Consider the following 17939-nt stretch of genomic DNA (forward strand, 5'->3'; position numbering starts at 1 on the left):
TTTAACGAGCTGTGAAGTTGGAGTCGCTCTTTTTTTCTTAGGGGGGTAGACATGGCGAAATTTCCCTAGCACGCTCCTTCTTAACTCCCCACATATCTTTTTTTTTTTCGTTTTTTTATAATGGGAAGATGAAGTCACCCAAGTCTGCACCCCCTCACCACTGCCTCCTCTACCCCTTATATGTTTAATTAACTAGGCTGATGTGTAAGTACCTTCAGCTAGCGGAGCGTGGGCGGCCGGGCTGCTGCGGGGTAAAGACACTGTCGGGAGAATATTTCCTTCTTCCTCTCCGCCCGGACGGCTCGGTCGGCTGCCGAGCGTCACCTCGGTCGTGCGGCGCGGAAAGCTACAAAAATAACTCGACCCGTTTGAACTTGTTCCGAATTGTTTAGGGCGGCTTGGAGTGCGGTGCTCGTCGGAGAGCGCGTGAGGGGAGCAGCAGCAGTTGGAGGAGAAGAGGGGGGAGAGAGGGAGGGCAAGTGAGAAAAGATAGGGAGAGAGAGAGAGTGTGTGAATATATATGTATGTGTGTGTGTTTTGATGTTATTTGTGACGGAATCCCCCCCTTCAGTCTCCAAGAATCCGCGAGCGGCGCAAGGAGGAGGAGGACAGGAGAGGAGGAGGAGGAGGAGGCGCGCGGACCTGTCCACGAGCCCTCACTGCGGAACGCGCGGGGCTGCCGCTGGAGATCCCAAACCAACGGTTATTTTGGATTCTAGAGTCTAACTGATCCCCGCGCGCCAGGGGGCTTTTTCCCCCACCCCGTCTCTCCCGTTGAATGGACGGCGTTTGACATCTAAACCGAGAGGAATACTACCTATCTACGGGTGGGAGAGGTGGCGGTGGAGGGGGGAAGTCTTCAGAACCAGACAGGTGGATTTATCCGTGTGGTTTCGTTTTTTGGGGAAGGGAAATTGAATGGAGGAGAAATTGATGGATTAATCTGACGGAGAGTCGTATGCGATTCCCACTCCTGCCGAGGGCACCCGAATGGAGTAACAGGCTGCAATGTCATCTCCACCTGGCCGCCTGGTGAGATGTGTCACGGGAATGGGGTGAGCGTAATTAGTGTTTTCTTTTTTATTTTATTTTTTTTTAGGTTGGGTCAAAACTAACTCTGTCACCAAAGACGCGGAAAATGAGCGGCATTTGTCGGGATCCGGTGGTTTTAATATCTGCCGCACTCTAGCTCTCCTTAAAGTGGAACAGCGGCGGGGTGGTGTGTGCCTGGTTCGGGTTCCTCCGCGCTCTTACGCTTGTCCGAGTCCTCGTCACACAACCTGCTGCATGCCCTACATAAACGAAGCCCGGCACCGGAGAGAGGAGCGTGAGGGGAATATTCGCCAAAGAGCCACAGGCTGTTTTTACTCCGTCGTCCCCCCCGCTCTCTCTCTCTGAAACACACATACAAGCACACGCGCGCGCACGGAGGGAGAGAGCACTAATTCGTCCTTTTCACCGTAGCCTACACCTATGATATGAACTTGTGTTTTCGTCACGGCGAGCTTTTCCCTCCAATAATCCCCCAATAGAGAGACGAAGGCACGCGCGCACTTCTGCTCCGACTCACACAAACATATAACCACGCACGCGCGCGGAAACAAAAAACACGCAGACAGCTAGCTGGTATTTGATGCTGTTCAAACTGTTAAAATGCTAATGAGGTGCGAGAAGTAAAACGACATTGGTTAAAACTGTTTATAGCTCACATAAGCACCTGCCTGTACGCTCGCGCCTATTTATAGAAAAGCGACAAAGTCATCAAGTCCTGGGAGCTTGCGGCGCAGTGTTAAAATCTGGTATCTTTTCGTTTCTTTCTTTTTTATTTTCAGATCAAGTTTGAACACTTTTCCTCTGGTTTCACCGACGCCGTGAGAAGGAACCAAAATGCCAGTAAACGGACAGGTCACGGTGGCTGCCCGCACGGGCCCTCGCACCACGGCAGCACAAGTCAACATTCATCGCACGGACTCCGCAGAAGAAGGCGCAAAACCTCCGCGAACACAACCCCGCAGCAGCCGCGCTTTGTGACACCGAAGGTAAGGACAGCTGCGTTCAAGGAGAGAGCGACGCTCTTCTTTTAGACGGAGCGCCGAGCGACGCTAAGCGGCGCTGTTGCATCACATTATCCCCCGGCTGCTGATGAGAAGCCATGTAATGAATTCATATCTCAAATTACAGTTTTCAGGCTTTGAATGCAGTCACGTTGTAGAAACACATTTTCTTCCGTTTTCCTCCTGCTTGGCGTGCCAAGTCTGACACACAAAGTGTCTTCTCCTCTTCTCAGGGACACTGAGGCCTTCACACGAACGCGCACGCACGCTCATGGACATGCACACACATAAACACACACAGATGTTACACTGGAGGGGGTAAATATAAGAAAATAGGAGTGTGACGTGACAGGATGACAGGATGTATAGCCCTGAATGGCCATAAATCTTCATCATGAATGATCCCCATCGTTCCTGTTGGCAAACGGATGCCCTCAATTTTGACTACTTAATATTATGTATGAATGAATGCACATTTATCATAATCATTTAGAGCAAATTATCATCCGTGCTGCGCCAGACTCATTGTGGTGTTGTAGAGAACTGAGAAGAGAGACTGATGTTGTGCTCAGCAGTAGCCTATTTTCCTGAATAGTGGGATGACACAAAAGGAGATCAACTCTGTAGGGCATAAACGCAATAGAGTGGGGAGCAGAGAATGTCGAGTGCTGTTGCTACCTTCATTAATATAAATATCTCGTGCAAAGCAGCAATGAATTCTGGGTGTGATGTCACAGCACCTTTTAAAAAAGCTCAACAGTATTTTATAACAGGCCTACTTTTCTATTCACTTTCTGTCTTGTTGTTATCACTCCAGAGAGAATTTCCTGCTCAGTTGGGCCTTGTATTTTCATCGCTTTGCAGTCTGCTATTAACCAACTACTGAGACAAAGCTAAACAGGAAAGACCTTTAAAAATCTCTGTGATGTGATGCATACCATATTCTGAGTCCCATTTGGGCTCCGGGATGACATAGTGTTGACGTGATGTGTCGAGATGCATCTGACTGAGCTGTGCACTGAACCGGCTCCATTGTTGGACAAGCAGGTAAAGTACATCAGAACTCATTGCGCCTAAGCTTCTTGTCAGCGCTGTCAGAAGTGAGGCCCTGTTGTTTTGGATTTCCGCAGTTAAATCGATTTTAATTTCTCGTTTTTTAATGTGCCAGTGCCAACATGTTGTTGTGCTGCCTGTAACAAGGCAGGCCCCTTGGGGATTATTTTGGTGGCACCTAAGTGGAACTGGCTTTCTCTCCCCATGGCTCTGCTGAAGCCCAAATGTACTACATTTACACAGGGATTCGGAGAGGTTTCTTGCATCAGAGGGGCTGCAGGAGGTGTGCCTTCACACTGCTCTGTGTCAACCAGGGCTCTGTGTTTTGGTTTTTAATATTGTGCGAGACATTTTTAGAGTCAGAGCCCAAATTTAGCCAAAAATCTACATATGCCTGCAAGTGTGGGAAAGGTTCAGGGAGCGATCATGCAGAAGTCTTTCTTTTCATGAAAGATACATAGAGGTTTTGTTTGTTTTTTTTACCTCTGTTGAACTGTGAGATATACTGAAATGATCCAAAACTATGCAATTATTATTGTGCATTTACTGTGATGTGGTCATACCACCAGAATGGCTTTGTGTGAAGATTGACTCTTTGATTATAACACTGACTGAACTGTACAAATATTGCTTTGGTGCCTCTCAGGTACTAGATACTGTGTTTTTATTTTTAAGTTTTTACTCATATGGTCTCTTTTTCCTGCAGTTTAGTGGATTTTAGGTAGGAGTGCTCACACAAGACTGCAACCTTGAGCATTATGAGAAAAATTACAAAGATACTTACAAAAAAAAACAAAAACAAAGGAGAAGAAAAGCCAGGGAAACTTGTGGGTGGAATTATTTACCTTCCTGCCCTGTGTTGTAGCTGTATTTGTCCAGAAGAAGGTATGACATATCCCGTGATAGGAGCTACAGCAAATAATCCTCTTATGTGCACACTGTTTTTGTTTGGAGGTCCCTATCTAAGTTGACAAACTGTGGGTTTAAGGTTTTCGATGTCGGAATTCTGCCTACGACATTAACAGCCAAGCCACGTGCAGCCACCGAGCCTCTGGCGTGGCCTTTTAGCTGTTATCTGCTGAGTGAGTGCTTTCTTCAAAGTCAATTAAACCTGCTGCTGGGCCTGCACTTTGTTACTTCGGATATTCTCGTCGAAATTTGGTTACACGCGACCCGGCGGCGGACAGTTTGAACCCATTTTCTTGTTCACCCCTAGAATAACGAAAAAGCCAGTGCCTTTTTGTAAATACAATGGCAGTTCAGATTCGTCTTACACCGAGGGCTGAGAGGATGAAAATTAGTGTTTTCATTTTCCTTTTCTTAGCCATTTCCAGTAAAAGGGACAGAGTGACATATGATAATGAGTATTTTGACCCCTGCTGATCTTCTGTACATTGATGTGTGATAGTGCAGTCTCAGATGCAAGTTAATAACCCAAATGCCTCTTACAAACGTGCACTGTTTAATCATTTAATCAAAACACAGCTGGTACTCTCATTTAAAGAGTTAGTGAGCCATGTGTGATATTAAGTAGGGTTTGACTAATACAGGTTTTTGAACCGATCATTTTTAAATCAAGCTGACAGTAGATGCCATTTCGTAGAACCACTGCGTGCCTTAACACACTTTTCTGGTGTGTGAGAGTCCCTGCTTTAACATGATAGGCCCAAAAGTTGCTAGTGGTGATAAATTTATCGCCTAACCTAAATTTTTCTAAATGTTATATGAATTAATAACTAAGAATAAGAGACATGACTGCATCATTGTTGCGGTTACCAGTATTGCGAGTCGAAGCTGTAGCCCTACAGTTTAGATTCTAACTGAACCTGGTGGCAGTTTGACCTGCCTATGTGCCTGTGCCTAATGGTTATAGCTGGTGCACGACATCTCTAGTGAATTTTTAATGGTTTTAAAGTGTTTCCATCTGCTTCAGATTTCAGATAAGTCTTATCCAGTTTCAGCACAGTCTTTCAGAACTTTATGGATAGGATTTAAGTAAATCGGATTGGAATAAATCTTAAAATTGGCGTTTTCGTTTGTTTGTTTGTTTTTTAACCTGATAAATCATATTCTCATTGCTCAGGCGAGGATTTGGATTTGAGAATGAAAAACCCACCTTTAATCAATCTCAAAACTTGTATCTGTGTTTTTCATGACTCAAAGGCAGATAGTTGTGGTGCTGGAAATCGAGATAATCTTCATCCTGCTTGAGAGGTGCTTTCGGGGTGGATTTAGAGACGTGACAAGCATAATAGGGCTGTAACCAAGAAATTGCCATCTATACATCTTGAGAAGAATTAGCATTTCATGATTCTATTTTCATCAGCAAACCTGTCAAAACAGTTTCATCCCAAATGTCTCTGTTGCAGATGGAGGGACCAGCTGGATAGTCCATCAAATGGCCTTTCAATTCCTTTATTTTTTTCTATAGATGTCTTCATGTAGACTGCTATACTGCATTAACATTTCAGTAATACAATTAGAAATCATAAAAGTAATTTTATTTTTCATTATGGTTTAACGACACCATCCATGCTGCCGTATTCACTTTACCTTATAACAGCGGTTCATGCCATTTTCACTTTGTCCATACAAATAGTTTTAGCTGAAAAGCAATCTGTTATTATTAACATTTTATATTGAGCTTGTAGTGAGATAAGGAGGGGTGGGATGTTAAGTAATTTATAACTTTTATTGACCTGTATTGACAGGGCTGCAGGAACGTCAATACATCTCAGCAGTTTATCACTGAGCGAAACATAACAGTCATACTCTCCCAGTAAAAAGTGAAGGGAGTCCAATTCTGGGGAGAGACTCAACAGAACAGTTTTTAATAGGTAAAAAAATGTCTTAATAGAACGGCTCTGCCAGGCCCCTTATCAATCTGAGGCGAATCTTGGTTGTCATTGCTGGCCACCATCTCCAAGCAGCCCAATGCCAAAGACTCTATATAAAAGATGGATGTAACATCTGGGTCTGAAAAGGGAAGACAGTGTTGAAGGGCTTTAAGGGGGTCGACTCTTTTGATTGCAAAAAGAAGTTTGTGAAAAAAAAGACCTTCCCATTTATCTATGACCTCAGTAAACTCTTTCCCTGATAAATTTATGATGTCATTTAGTGATGTGTTGTTCACAAATGACTCTAAGAGCCGATTGTAGCGCACGAAAAGAGCCGACTCCGTTGGGCAGAGCCAAGTCTTCAGCCCTTCCTGCTCAGGGCTGAGCATGTGGCCAATCACATGCAAGGACAGACAAGAATCACACTATTGTGTGAATATCATGTAGTGGGACAGGTCAGGTACACAGAGAGACAGGAAGCTGGATTTAAATCCAAGTGCATCAGGACAAATTGAAGAAACAAGTGAAAACTGTTGTGTTTGCGTCTCTGTCAGATTCACTCGCTCACGACTTCACCCAAAGACAGGACTTTACTAACCAATGAGGGATGGCAATGGCTATGCGCATCTTTTATATACAGTCTTTGTTCAAGGACCTGAAACTGGCTGATAAGTAAAACGTATTGTTAAAGCAGCGTTAATTTTGGGAGACGGGGGTGTACTTGCCCATAGCATAAATTTCTGCAAAAACAATATTAATAAATTAGCACCTTCCAATGTTATAGTGGACATGTTAGCAAACAATTGCTTATTAAGAAATCCAGCAGGCATGGATCAACATAAACGTTCATGTTGAGAGGTGCCTCCAGCTACTTAATGAAGTAAGAATGCTCCCTTTTTAATGACTGTTTTCAATTACACTAACTCCCTAGCGAAACACACTGTATATGGCACTAGTTAGAGTCACTACCGCGAGGCTGAGAGCACTTACTGGATTTATCTGATGTTTTTACTGAAAAAAACAAACATCAAACTGCCTGTTCTCGCTGGAAATCTAGTTGATGAGTGGAGAGACCTTCCCAAAACACGGATGGGTAAAAACAAAAATAAAACATAAAAGTCATATTGCCAAGAGGATCTGCTGCAGTGTAGTGCAGGAGGATCAATACCTATAATTTTATTATATCCATAATTATTATAAAACTACTGATTGGGGTTACTGTGAATTGACAATGTTCCTTCAAAATAGTTAATCCTCAATACTGATAGCAGGCTTTTTTCTGAAAATATATATTTAAATAAATGGATGCGGACAGATTGCTCCCCTTTGATGTCAGTATTAATCTTTCAATTGAAAGCTTAAGGCTTTCAAGATGGTGGAAGTTTCATTTTGGATTGTAACCTCCCCCTTATGTGCCTATTTGAATGCTGTGCTTTAGAATTAGCTTGATTAGTATTAGGCACAACATGTGGCTCTGAGAAGAATCCAGATTCCTAGGAGGCCGGGTTGTTACCTTAAATGATGCCTCTTACACTTTGTCACTGAAGGTTTTTTTTTCCTAGGCTGAGAAAGAGGCTTAGGAGGTGCCTAAGTGCGGCCAGCCTGGCTCTGTCATTTCGGCCAACTTAACACCCAAAACCCATATTCCAATTTTATGCTTTTACAGACACCAGATTTTGGTTGAGACTGATATAACACTGTCCTAGTTAAGACATTCTTTAGCTTTATAAATCCAATTTGATTCAGTTTTTCATGGCTACGAGGACCAGATCATTCACATAAAGGTATCAGCATTACGTCATCACTTTTTTTGTCTCTAACACAGATTGGTGTGTAGCTGAAGTCTCTCTAATTCCATGAAATGTAGTTCCTGCTCTCACAGTTTCATGCCTTACATATGTTATGGCACAATTAGCTCAATGTGTGACTGAGATGATTAAGACATTTTTACAATGAATCAGACATTATTAAACCAGAGGAGATAACACATGCACAGTAGGGCTTTCTTTAGACAATGGTATTATGGAGCCACACACACTTTTTTTTTTTTTACTGCAGCACCGTCTTTCTATTGGCAAAAGGCAATGTATAAAAAAATAGTAAATGTAATTCTCTAGAAAACCCAGCAGCTACAGCTACAAAAAGGAAAGGCTGGCGCTGTGTGCACAGCACTAACTGTGCCAATGATGTTAAGTCCATAAGGAATTTTATCAATCAGCTTTAGCCCAAGTAACATGGCTTTATTTTCTTCCCCATATTATTTCTTCCTTACTTCAGTAAATATAATTAGAGTTAAAACACACACACACACACACACACACACACACACACACACACACACACACACACACACACACACACACACACACACACACACACACACACATCACTGAGGGTTTTCTTTTAAGGCTTGTTTCATGCGTACACAAGAAATAAGCTTCTAAAAAGATTCGAGAATTGCAGCCCACAAATGTTTCGTTTTGTTTCTGAGCACGTGCTTAACTTTCTTTACCAGACAGTTTGGTGAGGTGACTTTAGCTGAAATGAAACCCTCGTTTCGTGTGTATCAAACAAAAAAAGCCTGTGTGGCACTTCTGAGCACCACCTGTTTTGCTAGCTTAACAAGGTTTGTCCTCAGACTCAGAGTGACCCTGGATAGAGGGCAACTCAACACAGCTGTAAACCTACGACTTTTATACTTTATACTGGGAGCATTTGGGCACAGTAAAAACCTAATAACTGTCTCGTTTGGCTGCTGTCTGCTGTCCAATCCAGCGTGTGTTGAAGCGAGCTGACTGGAACGTCAAAGGCAGCTTGTTCAGCAGTTGTTTGATAATTTGTTATTAAAGACTTTTGAAAGGGATTTGAATTGCTCTTTTATTATAACTTCTTATCATGTCTGTGTTTGTAATTTTCCTGTCGTTTGGGCTGAAACACAAGAAAACACATCGGCTGCTGTCATGTGATGCAGATGCTTCATCAAATATGGTTGTTTGAGCTGTAGACTGGCAGTTTTTTGGAATGAATTTTTCACAGCGGACCTGTATGAGGTTTCTCTTAAAACAATTTTGGATCCTTTACAGCAAATCAAATCTATAATGATAGTAACATTTAAGTACTGGTGATTAAAATGTGGGTACATCTGTCGGAAGTACAACAGAGAGTTAACACAAATAAGACTGAGCATCTTCATGAACAAATGAAGCTTACTTGGTGCCATACAGTCGGTTCCCCAGCCCAGCAGAAAATTACAATCTGATGATGGAAATGGGCCACCAGTACAAACTGACATAACAAGAATTTAACACTATCAGAGTAGAACTTGAAAGAATATCAGATTCAAAACTCAAAAGACGTTTAGGAACATTATCTAAACTATTTTATAGAATATGTGGACACCAATGGAGGAATCCCAGCTAGAAGATGTGCCTGGTATGAAAATATGGGGGAATTTCAATTCAATTCAATTCAATTTTATTTATATAGCGGCAAATCACAACAAAAGTCGCCTCAAGGCGCTTAATAGATACAGAGAAAAACCCAACAATATGACCCCCTATGAGCAAGCACTTTGGCGACAGTGGGAAGGAAAAACTCCCTTTTAACAGGAAGAAACCTCCAGCAGAACCAGGCTCAGGGAGGGACGGCCATCTGCTGCGACCGGTTGGGGTGAGAGAAGGAAGACAGGATAAAAGACATGCTGTGGAAGAGAGACAGAGGTTAATAACAGATATGATTCAATGCAGAGAGGTCTGTTAATACATAGTGAGTGAGAAAGGTGACTGGAAAGGAAAAACTCAATGCATCATGGGAATCCCTCGGCAGTCTACGTCTATTGCAGCATAACTAAGGGAGGATTCAGGGTCACCTGGTCCAGCCCTAACTATATGCTTTAGCAAAAAGGAAAGTTTTAAGCCTAATCTTAAAAGTAGAGATAGTGTCTGTCTCCAGAATCCAAACTGGAAGCTGGTTCCACAGAAGAGGGGCCTGAAAACTGAAGGCTCTCCCTCCCATTCTACTTTTAAATACTCTAGGAACAACAAGTAGGCCTGCAGAGCGAGAGCGAAGTGCTCTAATAGGGTGATATGGTACTACAAGGTCATTAAGATAAGATGGGGCCTGATTATTTAAGACCTTGTATGTGAGGAGCAGGATTTTGAATTAAATTCTGGATTTAACAGGAAGCCAATGAAGGGAAGCCAAAACAGGAGAAATATGCTCTCTCTTTCTAGTCCCTGTCAGTACTCTTGCTGCAGCATTTTGGATCAGCTGAAGGCTTTTCAGTGAGTGTTTTGGACATCCTGATAATAAAGAATTACAGTAGTCCAGCCTGGGAGTAATAAATGCATGAACTAGTTTTTCAGCGTCACTCTGAGACAGGATATTTCTAATTTTAGAGATGTTGCACAAATGGAAGAAAGCAGTCTTACATATTTGTTTAATATGTGCGTCCAAGGTTCCTCACAGCGTTGCTGGAGGCCAAGGTAATGCCATCCAGAGTAAGAATCTGGTTAGATACCATATTTCTAAGCTTTTCAGGGCCGAGTAAAATAACCTCAGTTTTATCTGAATTAAGAAGCAGAAAGTTAGCGGCCATCCAGGTCTTTATGTCTTTAAGACATTCCTGCAGTTTAACTAATTGGTGTGTGTTATCTGGCTTCATGGACAGATAGAGCTGGGTGTCATCTGCATAGCAGTGAAAATGTATGCTATGTCTTCTAATGATGCTGCCTAAGGGAAGCATGTATAATGTAAACAGAATTGGTCCTAGCACTGAACCCTGTGGAACTCCATAATTAACCTCAGTGTGTGAAGAGGACTCTCCATTTACATGCACAAATTGGAGTCTATTAGATAGATATGATACAAACCACTGCAGTGCAGTACCTGTAATACCTACAGCATGTTCTAATCGCTCTAATAGGATATTATGGTCAACAGTATCAAACGCTGTAGGCTAGAGCTCGCCCATTACCAACACTGGTACAGTTTCTTCACTTCAAGGAAAGGCGAAAATGGTTCCATTACAGGAAATTTCATGACCTCAGGTTAAAATAGTCCGTGCTTTATCCATCCATGGTGATGATGGCAATCCCTGACTTTTCCATTACCTTGAAGAAACGGTCTTTTTTTCTTTTTGAATTTTTACTATAATCTCCACAATGAAATGCACAATACCCTTCTCTCACAGTGTAATCAGAGTATCTGATTTTGAAGTTTCTTTGAATGAATGTTGTGTATGTCTGTTTTTTTCCTCTTATGTTTTGTTTTAGGATGCATTAAGTTAAATTTAGTTAACCGTTTGATCTGCTGACATGAACAGTCTGTTACTGTGCCTGCTTTATCTTATTCCTCGTCATTGCTGAGCTTTTTCCCTGTTCTATCTTGTATACAGTGTAGCGTCACTACAGCATACATTTTTTAGATCTGGAGTTTTCAAACTGTAAATTCTAGCCTCAAGTAAATGAGTCAGCCTGCTGATCTGGATTATTGACTTTCTAGGACTGCTGAAAAGAAAATGTGAACAATCTGTACTCAAGTCTGCTCGTCTTGTCTTTGTGCTATTTTTAGTTTATGCACTTCAGGGGGCTGGAGGCTGGCATATGTCACCTCTAGACTGATGTCGTCACATTTTTTATGATACATTTTATTTAAAACAAACCTAACGCATTACTAAATGTATATTGCCCATGACTGGCTTTCCGCCTGTCTATTTGATAAAAATGCATTTGACTGCATAAATGTAACTTAATCTTAGACTTACTGAAATCATAATCTTCCATGTCTTCCAACATAATGTTCCAATTTTCCATGTTGTTTACAGATTAATAATTCAGACATGCTTTTTGATCGTTTTCAGTGACCACTCTATTCTCTTCTGTGTTTGGAATATTAAAATCCAACATCTTCCAATATGCATGAGGCAGAGTTAAAAATATGAATCTTGATATTTTAGTTGCTGAAATTATGGCAATAGACTGGAATAAGTCTGAAGATGCAAGGAAATTGCTGATAATCATGATTTCTGGTGAGTTAAAAGTGCAATATTCTTTCAGAGACACCAGCAGATTTCCCTAACATGTGTTATATGTAGTTATATTTCTTACTAAGATAATATGAAAATGCAGTTTAAAAGTAATGTTGTTTTATTGTCACAAAAAGTTGTGGAAAACCTGTTTATGCTCCAATCAGCACACTTGGGTCTGTTTGTGCTGCTCCAATCAGGTACTGCCAACAGGGTAACAAGTTGCAGAGTGCCCGCTGGTGGACCAACTGTGCAATATCAACACATAATGTGTTTGAAGGGTGTTTCTCCCTCTCGTTTTTTCATGCATCAGCTGTTAAACACTGATATATCAGCAGATGGCTAATATTAATCAGGCCTTAATCCTTATCCATTGGCCTGTCATTAGCCCTAGTTTTCAATTACTATTTTTCTTTTTTGTGATTAATCTTTTTTTTCTACAAATAAGGACTATATTAATTGGACTGTGGTGTAATTTTCTGTGACTTGCTGTGCAGTTAACTGTAAAAACAAACCTTTGGAGAAGTAAGTGCTTTCAACAATATCAGCATTTTATTTTTGCATTAATTAGCAGGTTTCTGTGAGTGTGGATGCACTTTTATAGCTATGTTAGCTAGCACAAATGAATAGTTTGGTTCATCCAAATATGTCTCCAAAACACCAAAATAGTAATGGTTAATATTCCAAGCCACTTGAGGTTTCGAAGCACCCTAAATGAGTCAATCGAGAAACATGGGATCATGTCATGGTGGATGCATCCATCGTTTATAAATACAGTTTGTATTTATTAAAACCTCCTTTTAGTTCAGTCATCATATGTACTTAACTGTGTGACTAGGACTTTGGTGGAACTGAACTGATTGTTCTTTTAGTACTTCAGAATTTCAGTTTTTGACTTTAAACTGACTGGATATCACTTGTGGCTGATCTGTTAGGTAGTTCGGTTTGTATGGTGGAGAGCCCTCCTGTGTATGACCTTGCTGATTTTGCTGTTAGTTATTTTTGTGTTATTAGACTGTTTAATTAATTAGCATCATTATTTATGCATGTAATTTTTGTTTTTGTTATTGTTTAAATTATTTTTAATTTTTAATAAGTTTTGCGTCTGAGGACCCTGTTTAAAAAATTACATGGTGCATCTCAAAGGGGTTTTTCCTCTAATTAAATTTTGAAATAAAACCTCAGTGCAGGAAAAACCTGTTTATTTACTCAAGAAAAAACATTTATGGTTCAGTTATCACATTAAGATTCTTTAACTGGGGTTTTTGTGATGATTTTTTACTCAGTTTAGCACAAAAATACTGGCAATTGCTGTAGTCACATCACTTAAAGTGGTTTTAAATCTGCGCGTTATTATGTTAAAGTAAGACAGATTTTCTTGGACTCAACACAGAGGGGTGGATCTTTCAGTTTCTGCAGCATAGAGACACTATATTAAGCATTAAGGGAATTGACAATCATGAACAGTTGCTGAGAAAGGTGTCACATGGAATTATTTATCTATAACATTATTGTTTCTTTGGCACAGCTAAAAGAGGGAAAATTTAGGAGATCTTTCAAATTTTTGGACCAATATTCTGTCATTACCTTTTCACCTGTTTGATTTTGGAGGCAGAAGAAAAAGACTCACTTCTAAAAGAATCCTGAATAAAAATATGGATACCAGGAACTGAGTGTGTATGACAAATGTTTTGCCACGACCTCCAGTCACACAGTGGACTTTCAGACATGCCCTCTTTTACATGTGAACATATCAGAGCTGTATTTGAATGACTATGAGAACTAGCTGCGTCTGATCTCTTAACTTTGACATATCAGAGGCCTGAACTGCATGCCATCGTGTTAACTGATAGGCAGACAAAATGTCAACTATACGTGGCTCCGGTATTTAATCAGCTCTGCTTCTAATTTGCAGTATGATTAAAAAAATCCTCTGTGATGCATTTTTGTAATTCCCAATCCAGGAGTGGGGGCAGCTGCTGCACAAACATATTGACTCTGCTGTCAGTGACAACAGCAAAGAAAGTCTGGTAAACTTCATTAGGTGCTGACAGTGCGCGTTATCAGTGCACCAAATCTTTTGCTCATATGGCAAAACATAACACACCCAGCATGATTGTCTCTCTCTCTCTCCGTCTCCCTCTCATGGGAATGTCCAATATACCAGCAGTCGTGTTATGGAGACAGTAAGCCAAAACAAAGTAGGCAAGTACATTTACCTACCTATCTTTCCTGTGATGATGATTTGCGAATTGCATCTGCCATGCATCAGGTCAGCTATATGAGTGGCCAATAAATGTTCCTATCTGGGCCGTTGATTGTCTTTTTTTTTTTTTTTTTTTTTTAGAAGGGCAGGAAAACCGCCATCTTTAGCATGTCACGTTCTTGCAGAGCGCCCGGTCTCCTCCTCCTTATAAAATGTCTCTGCCAGAAAACAGCAACATTAAAAGGACGTGAGGAGTATAAAAGTGACCTGAATGACAGAAAACTGTCACATTATCAGAGCGATGAAAGCGGCAGGATTACGTATCTCATGTCTGAATAGGGCATATGTCCCTCCAGAGATCAGAGCGATGATATGTCACGGTCTGGCTGGCAGACCGTGGGGATGTGGGGAAGGAGGACCCAGGTGCGGAGCTCAAAGTTCAAGCAGTGTGTTTATTTACAGAGTGGAACAAAAACAACAATAAATCCCCGTGTTCTCCGGGTGCGGGCTCCTCCGGCTCGCTGCGCTCCTGCTCGGGCATGCTGAGCTCCTCCGGCTCGCTGAGCGCCTCAGCTGACGGTGCGGGCTCCTCCGGCTCGCTGAGCTCCTGCTCCAGCTGGACGAAGTCTGAGGTTTCCCGAGCTTGCACTACCCCCCGGGCTTTACGCAGGGTGCAAAGGCAGGCGGAAACTCCCTTGAGCTGGCCGAGGTAGGGGTTTCCCTCCAGGAGTGCCTCGATGGCGTCTAACCCCACCACTCTTGCCCTTGTGTTGGTGGTGTGAGTTACCCAGTCCATCAGGCGTTGGACGCGTGTGAGGTCGCTCTCTCCGGACAAGGCCGCTGGAGTGGGCAGTGGAATGGAGGCTGCTGCTGGTGGAGAAGATGGCTGAGCGTGTGATGTGGATGGTGAACAGGATGAAACGGTAAGCGGTGAGGTAGATGTCGCGGGGGATGATTCAGCAGGTGACGGCTGGATCACTAGCCGGGCGATAGGCTGAGGTACAGCGACCAGCTGGGCCGCGGGCTGCGCTTTGGCTACTGGCTGGGCAGCTGACCGTATAAACATAGCCCCAGAGTAAACAGTTGAGGTGAGTGACGATGAATTGTCCATACGACTCACCACAGCCGGCTGTTGAGATGTCTGTGGATTTAGCTGCGGTGAGGAACGCTGGCGGCGCGAACGTCGTTTCCGTGTCGGCGTCGGGGCCGGCTCAGGCAGTGAATCCACCAGCTGTCCGAGCTGGTGGGCAGCCTGAGGAGGAGAGTGGAGGTGGAGGGTGGAAAGTAGGAAGTCCAGGACCACCGCATTAAGGGAGTCCACCAGCCAGGGGAATTTAAAAAGCATCTCCTGCAGCCGCCTCTCCACGGCGTGACGCAAACCTTCCGCAGGCTTCTCCCACCATAAGTCACACATGCGGTACACTTTGTCCATAATTTCCCTCCTGAGCCTCTCCTCGGAGACCGCTGGGTCCATAAGTGGCGGGATCATTCTGTCACGGTCTGGCTGGCAGACCGTGGGGATGTGGGGAAGGAGGACCCAGGCGCGGAGCTCAAAGTTCAAGCAGTGTGTTTATTTACAGAGTGGAACAAAAACAACAATAAATCCCCGTGTTCTCCCAGACTCCCGTGTCGTGTCTCTGCGTGAATAGTTCGTGTCTCTGTGCTCTCCGCTCCCGTGTCAGCACCCCCCGGTGCTCGCTGCTCTTCGTGCCTTCCACGCTCCTCCTGCGGGAAACAATAGACGCAGCCGTCAGGACACAAATAACCGCGGGCATACACTTACACACACATTAACTCAATTCAATGGGACGACTAACGTGGAGTCTCAAGCAATGATCCCGCGTCGGTGGGAGCTCCAAGACTCTCCTAAGTAGCTCCCCCGACGAGCCCTGATCAGCGGCAGGTGTGTGGCTTCGGGTGTGGCCAGTCCTTCCGCAGGGCCACACCCCTCAGGCCTGCAGGTGGCTGAGCTCCATCCTCCAAGCATCCCCGCAGACATAAACACACACACTCACATCTACAATCATGGAGGAGAGCAGCAGCAATACCAAAATACATATAATAATAATAATAATAATAATAATAATAATAATAATAATAATAATAATAATATAATACATAACTGCTCAGGGATCCTGGGTCGCCCAGTCCCAGGACCCTGACATGATACCTCACCATGCAAATGGAGCTGGAGTTCAAATCTTTTGATGGCGTGAATAGAAGTAAATTCTCAAAGTATCAATGGACACCCAGGGGGCATACCTACGGTGTTATGCACAGATATTTGCACTTTCATCAGAAAACTATTAAAAAAAACCTAATTTCCCATGTCGGGGAGGACCTGTTTGTACTTGTTTCTGTCAAGAAAAGAAATGCTTTCAAAATTTAGGCTCTTTTATCTATTATTGATTTGCTTAAAGTCATCCATGGTGTTATGTATTCTCATGTAGTCAGCTGTTGCTTTGTGTTTTTTCGCCTCAGTCAGAGGCCTCTCTTCTCTCCAATTTGTACAAACATGGCACCTAAGAGACTTCCTGGAGCACCAACTCTGTTTTTATTGATTCTGCTGTTGATTCTTTTGTGTTATTCAAGCCGTGTGGAGGGCAGTGCAGCTCTGAAAGTCCTGCACAAAAATAATTATTGCTTTAATTATGTAACTGTAAAACAAACAATAAATCTGCAAAGGGGGAGGGGGGTGATTGCTTTTTAATAAAAACCACACTTTGATTTAAGCAGTTAGCGTAATTTAATGCTAACAACCCAGTGGAGCAGTTTTTCAAAAGTCCACTTCTTACCTTGAAGATACAAACACGCTGATTTGATAAATATGTGAGCAAAAGCATTACCAGCAATTGGTTTCCCAATCCAAAACACATTTGCATACTAATACATGCCCATAAAATATAACATGGTAATCAAATGTCTGGGAGTATGACACTGCCCGATTGATTCTGCCCTCCTGATGATGTGGTGTATTAAAAAGAAATGGTCAGTGGAGCAGCTGAGATGCATCTTGGTAAATGCGATGAAGTTTTTAAGGCATCATCAAATAAAATGATGCTGTTACTTTCCTGAAAATCTTGGAGATGCTGTCATTTTTACCAGCTTTCCCCATGAATAGGACCTTGATCACTCCATGATATAGTGTGTCACGTCCAGTCAGTTTTCATTCCTTTTTTCCTCCCTCAACATGATCTTGTTGAGAACTCTGCCAGGCAGCAGGATGCACAGGCCAAAAATATTCCCAATACAGCCACAGATCATCCAAAATATATTACGCCAGGTATAATGCTCCCTTCTGCGCCGGCGACAGGTGCTGTCTCAGCCAGACAGTGCATCTGGTGATGTGGGAATATTTGAAGCCTCTGTCGCCTTCTGCCAAGTGTAGTTTTTAACAGCAATGAGCAGCACATCAAAAACCATATGCTGACCAGGCTCCCGTGCTCAAACACGCATGATCAGGGATTGATTTCATGTCGGAGTCTGTCATCAAATGTATTATTTCACATCACAATATTTCAGATGCCGAATGTGTAAGGTTGCAGGTTTCAGCTGTCCATCGCATTCAAACACACACTAGATCTTCTCTATGTATAAAACAGAAGTGCGTACATCACTCTGCAATATCACTTCATTGCCCAATGACTCAAAATTGTGTCACCTTACATAATTACATTACTCCTGAGGTTTGCTTGGTTATTTGCTCTTATGTAAGAGCTTTGATTGGCTATGATTAAAAAACAGTCTCCAAAGTATAATTTCAC

The 17939-nt window shown here is 42.6% G+C and overlaps 1 protein-coding gene across 1 annotated transcript in view; it reads left to right on the forward strand.

Annotated features, from left to right (window-relative positions):
- Positions 1 to 901: 901 nt before the first annotated feature.
- The window catches only part of grin2ab (glutamate receptor, ionotropic, N-methyl D-aspartate 2A, b), a 128625-nt gene continuing 111587 nt past the window's right edge, over positions 902 to 17939 (forward strand). The window contains exons 1-2 of the mRNA XM_085409430.1: positions 902 to 1055; positions 1833 to 2039. Coding sequence (XP_085265556.1) covers positions 1038 to 1055; positions 1833 to 2039 — 225 coding nt within the window. The 5' untranslated portion in view covers positions 902 to 1037. The remainder of the gene's footprint in view (positions 1056 to 1832; positions 2040 to 17939) is intronic.

Source organism: Rhamphochromis longiceps, linkage group LG6 (genome assembly GCF_057381845.1).
Source record: "Rhamphochromis longiceps isolate RC_006_pf linkage group LG6, R_longiceps_female_GT1.1, whole genome shotgun sequence".
Taxonomy (NCBI): Eukaryota; Metazoa; Chordata; class Actinopteri; order Cichliformes; family Cichlidae; genus Rhamphochromis; species Rhamphochromis longiceps.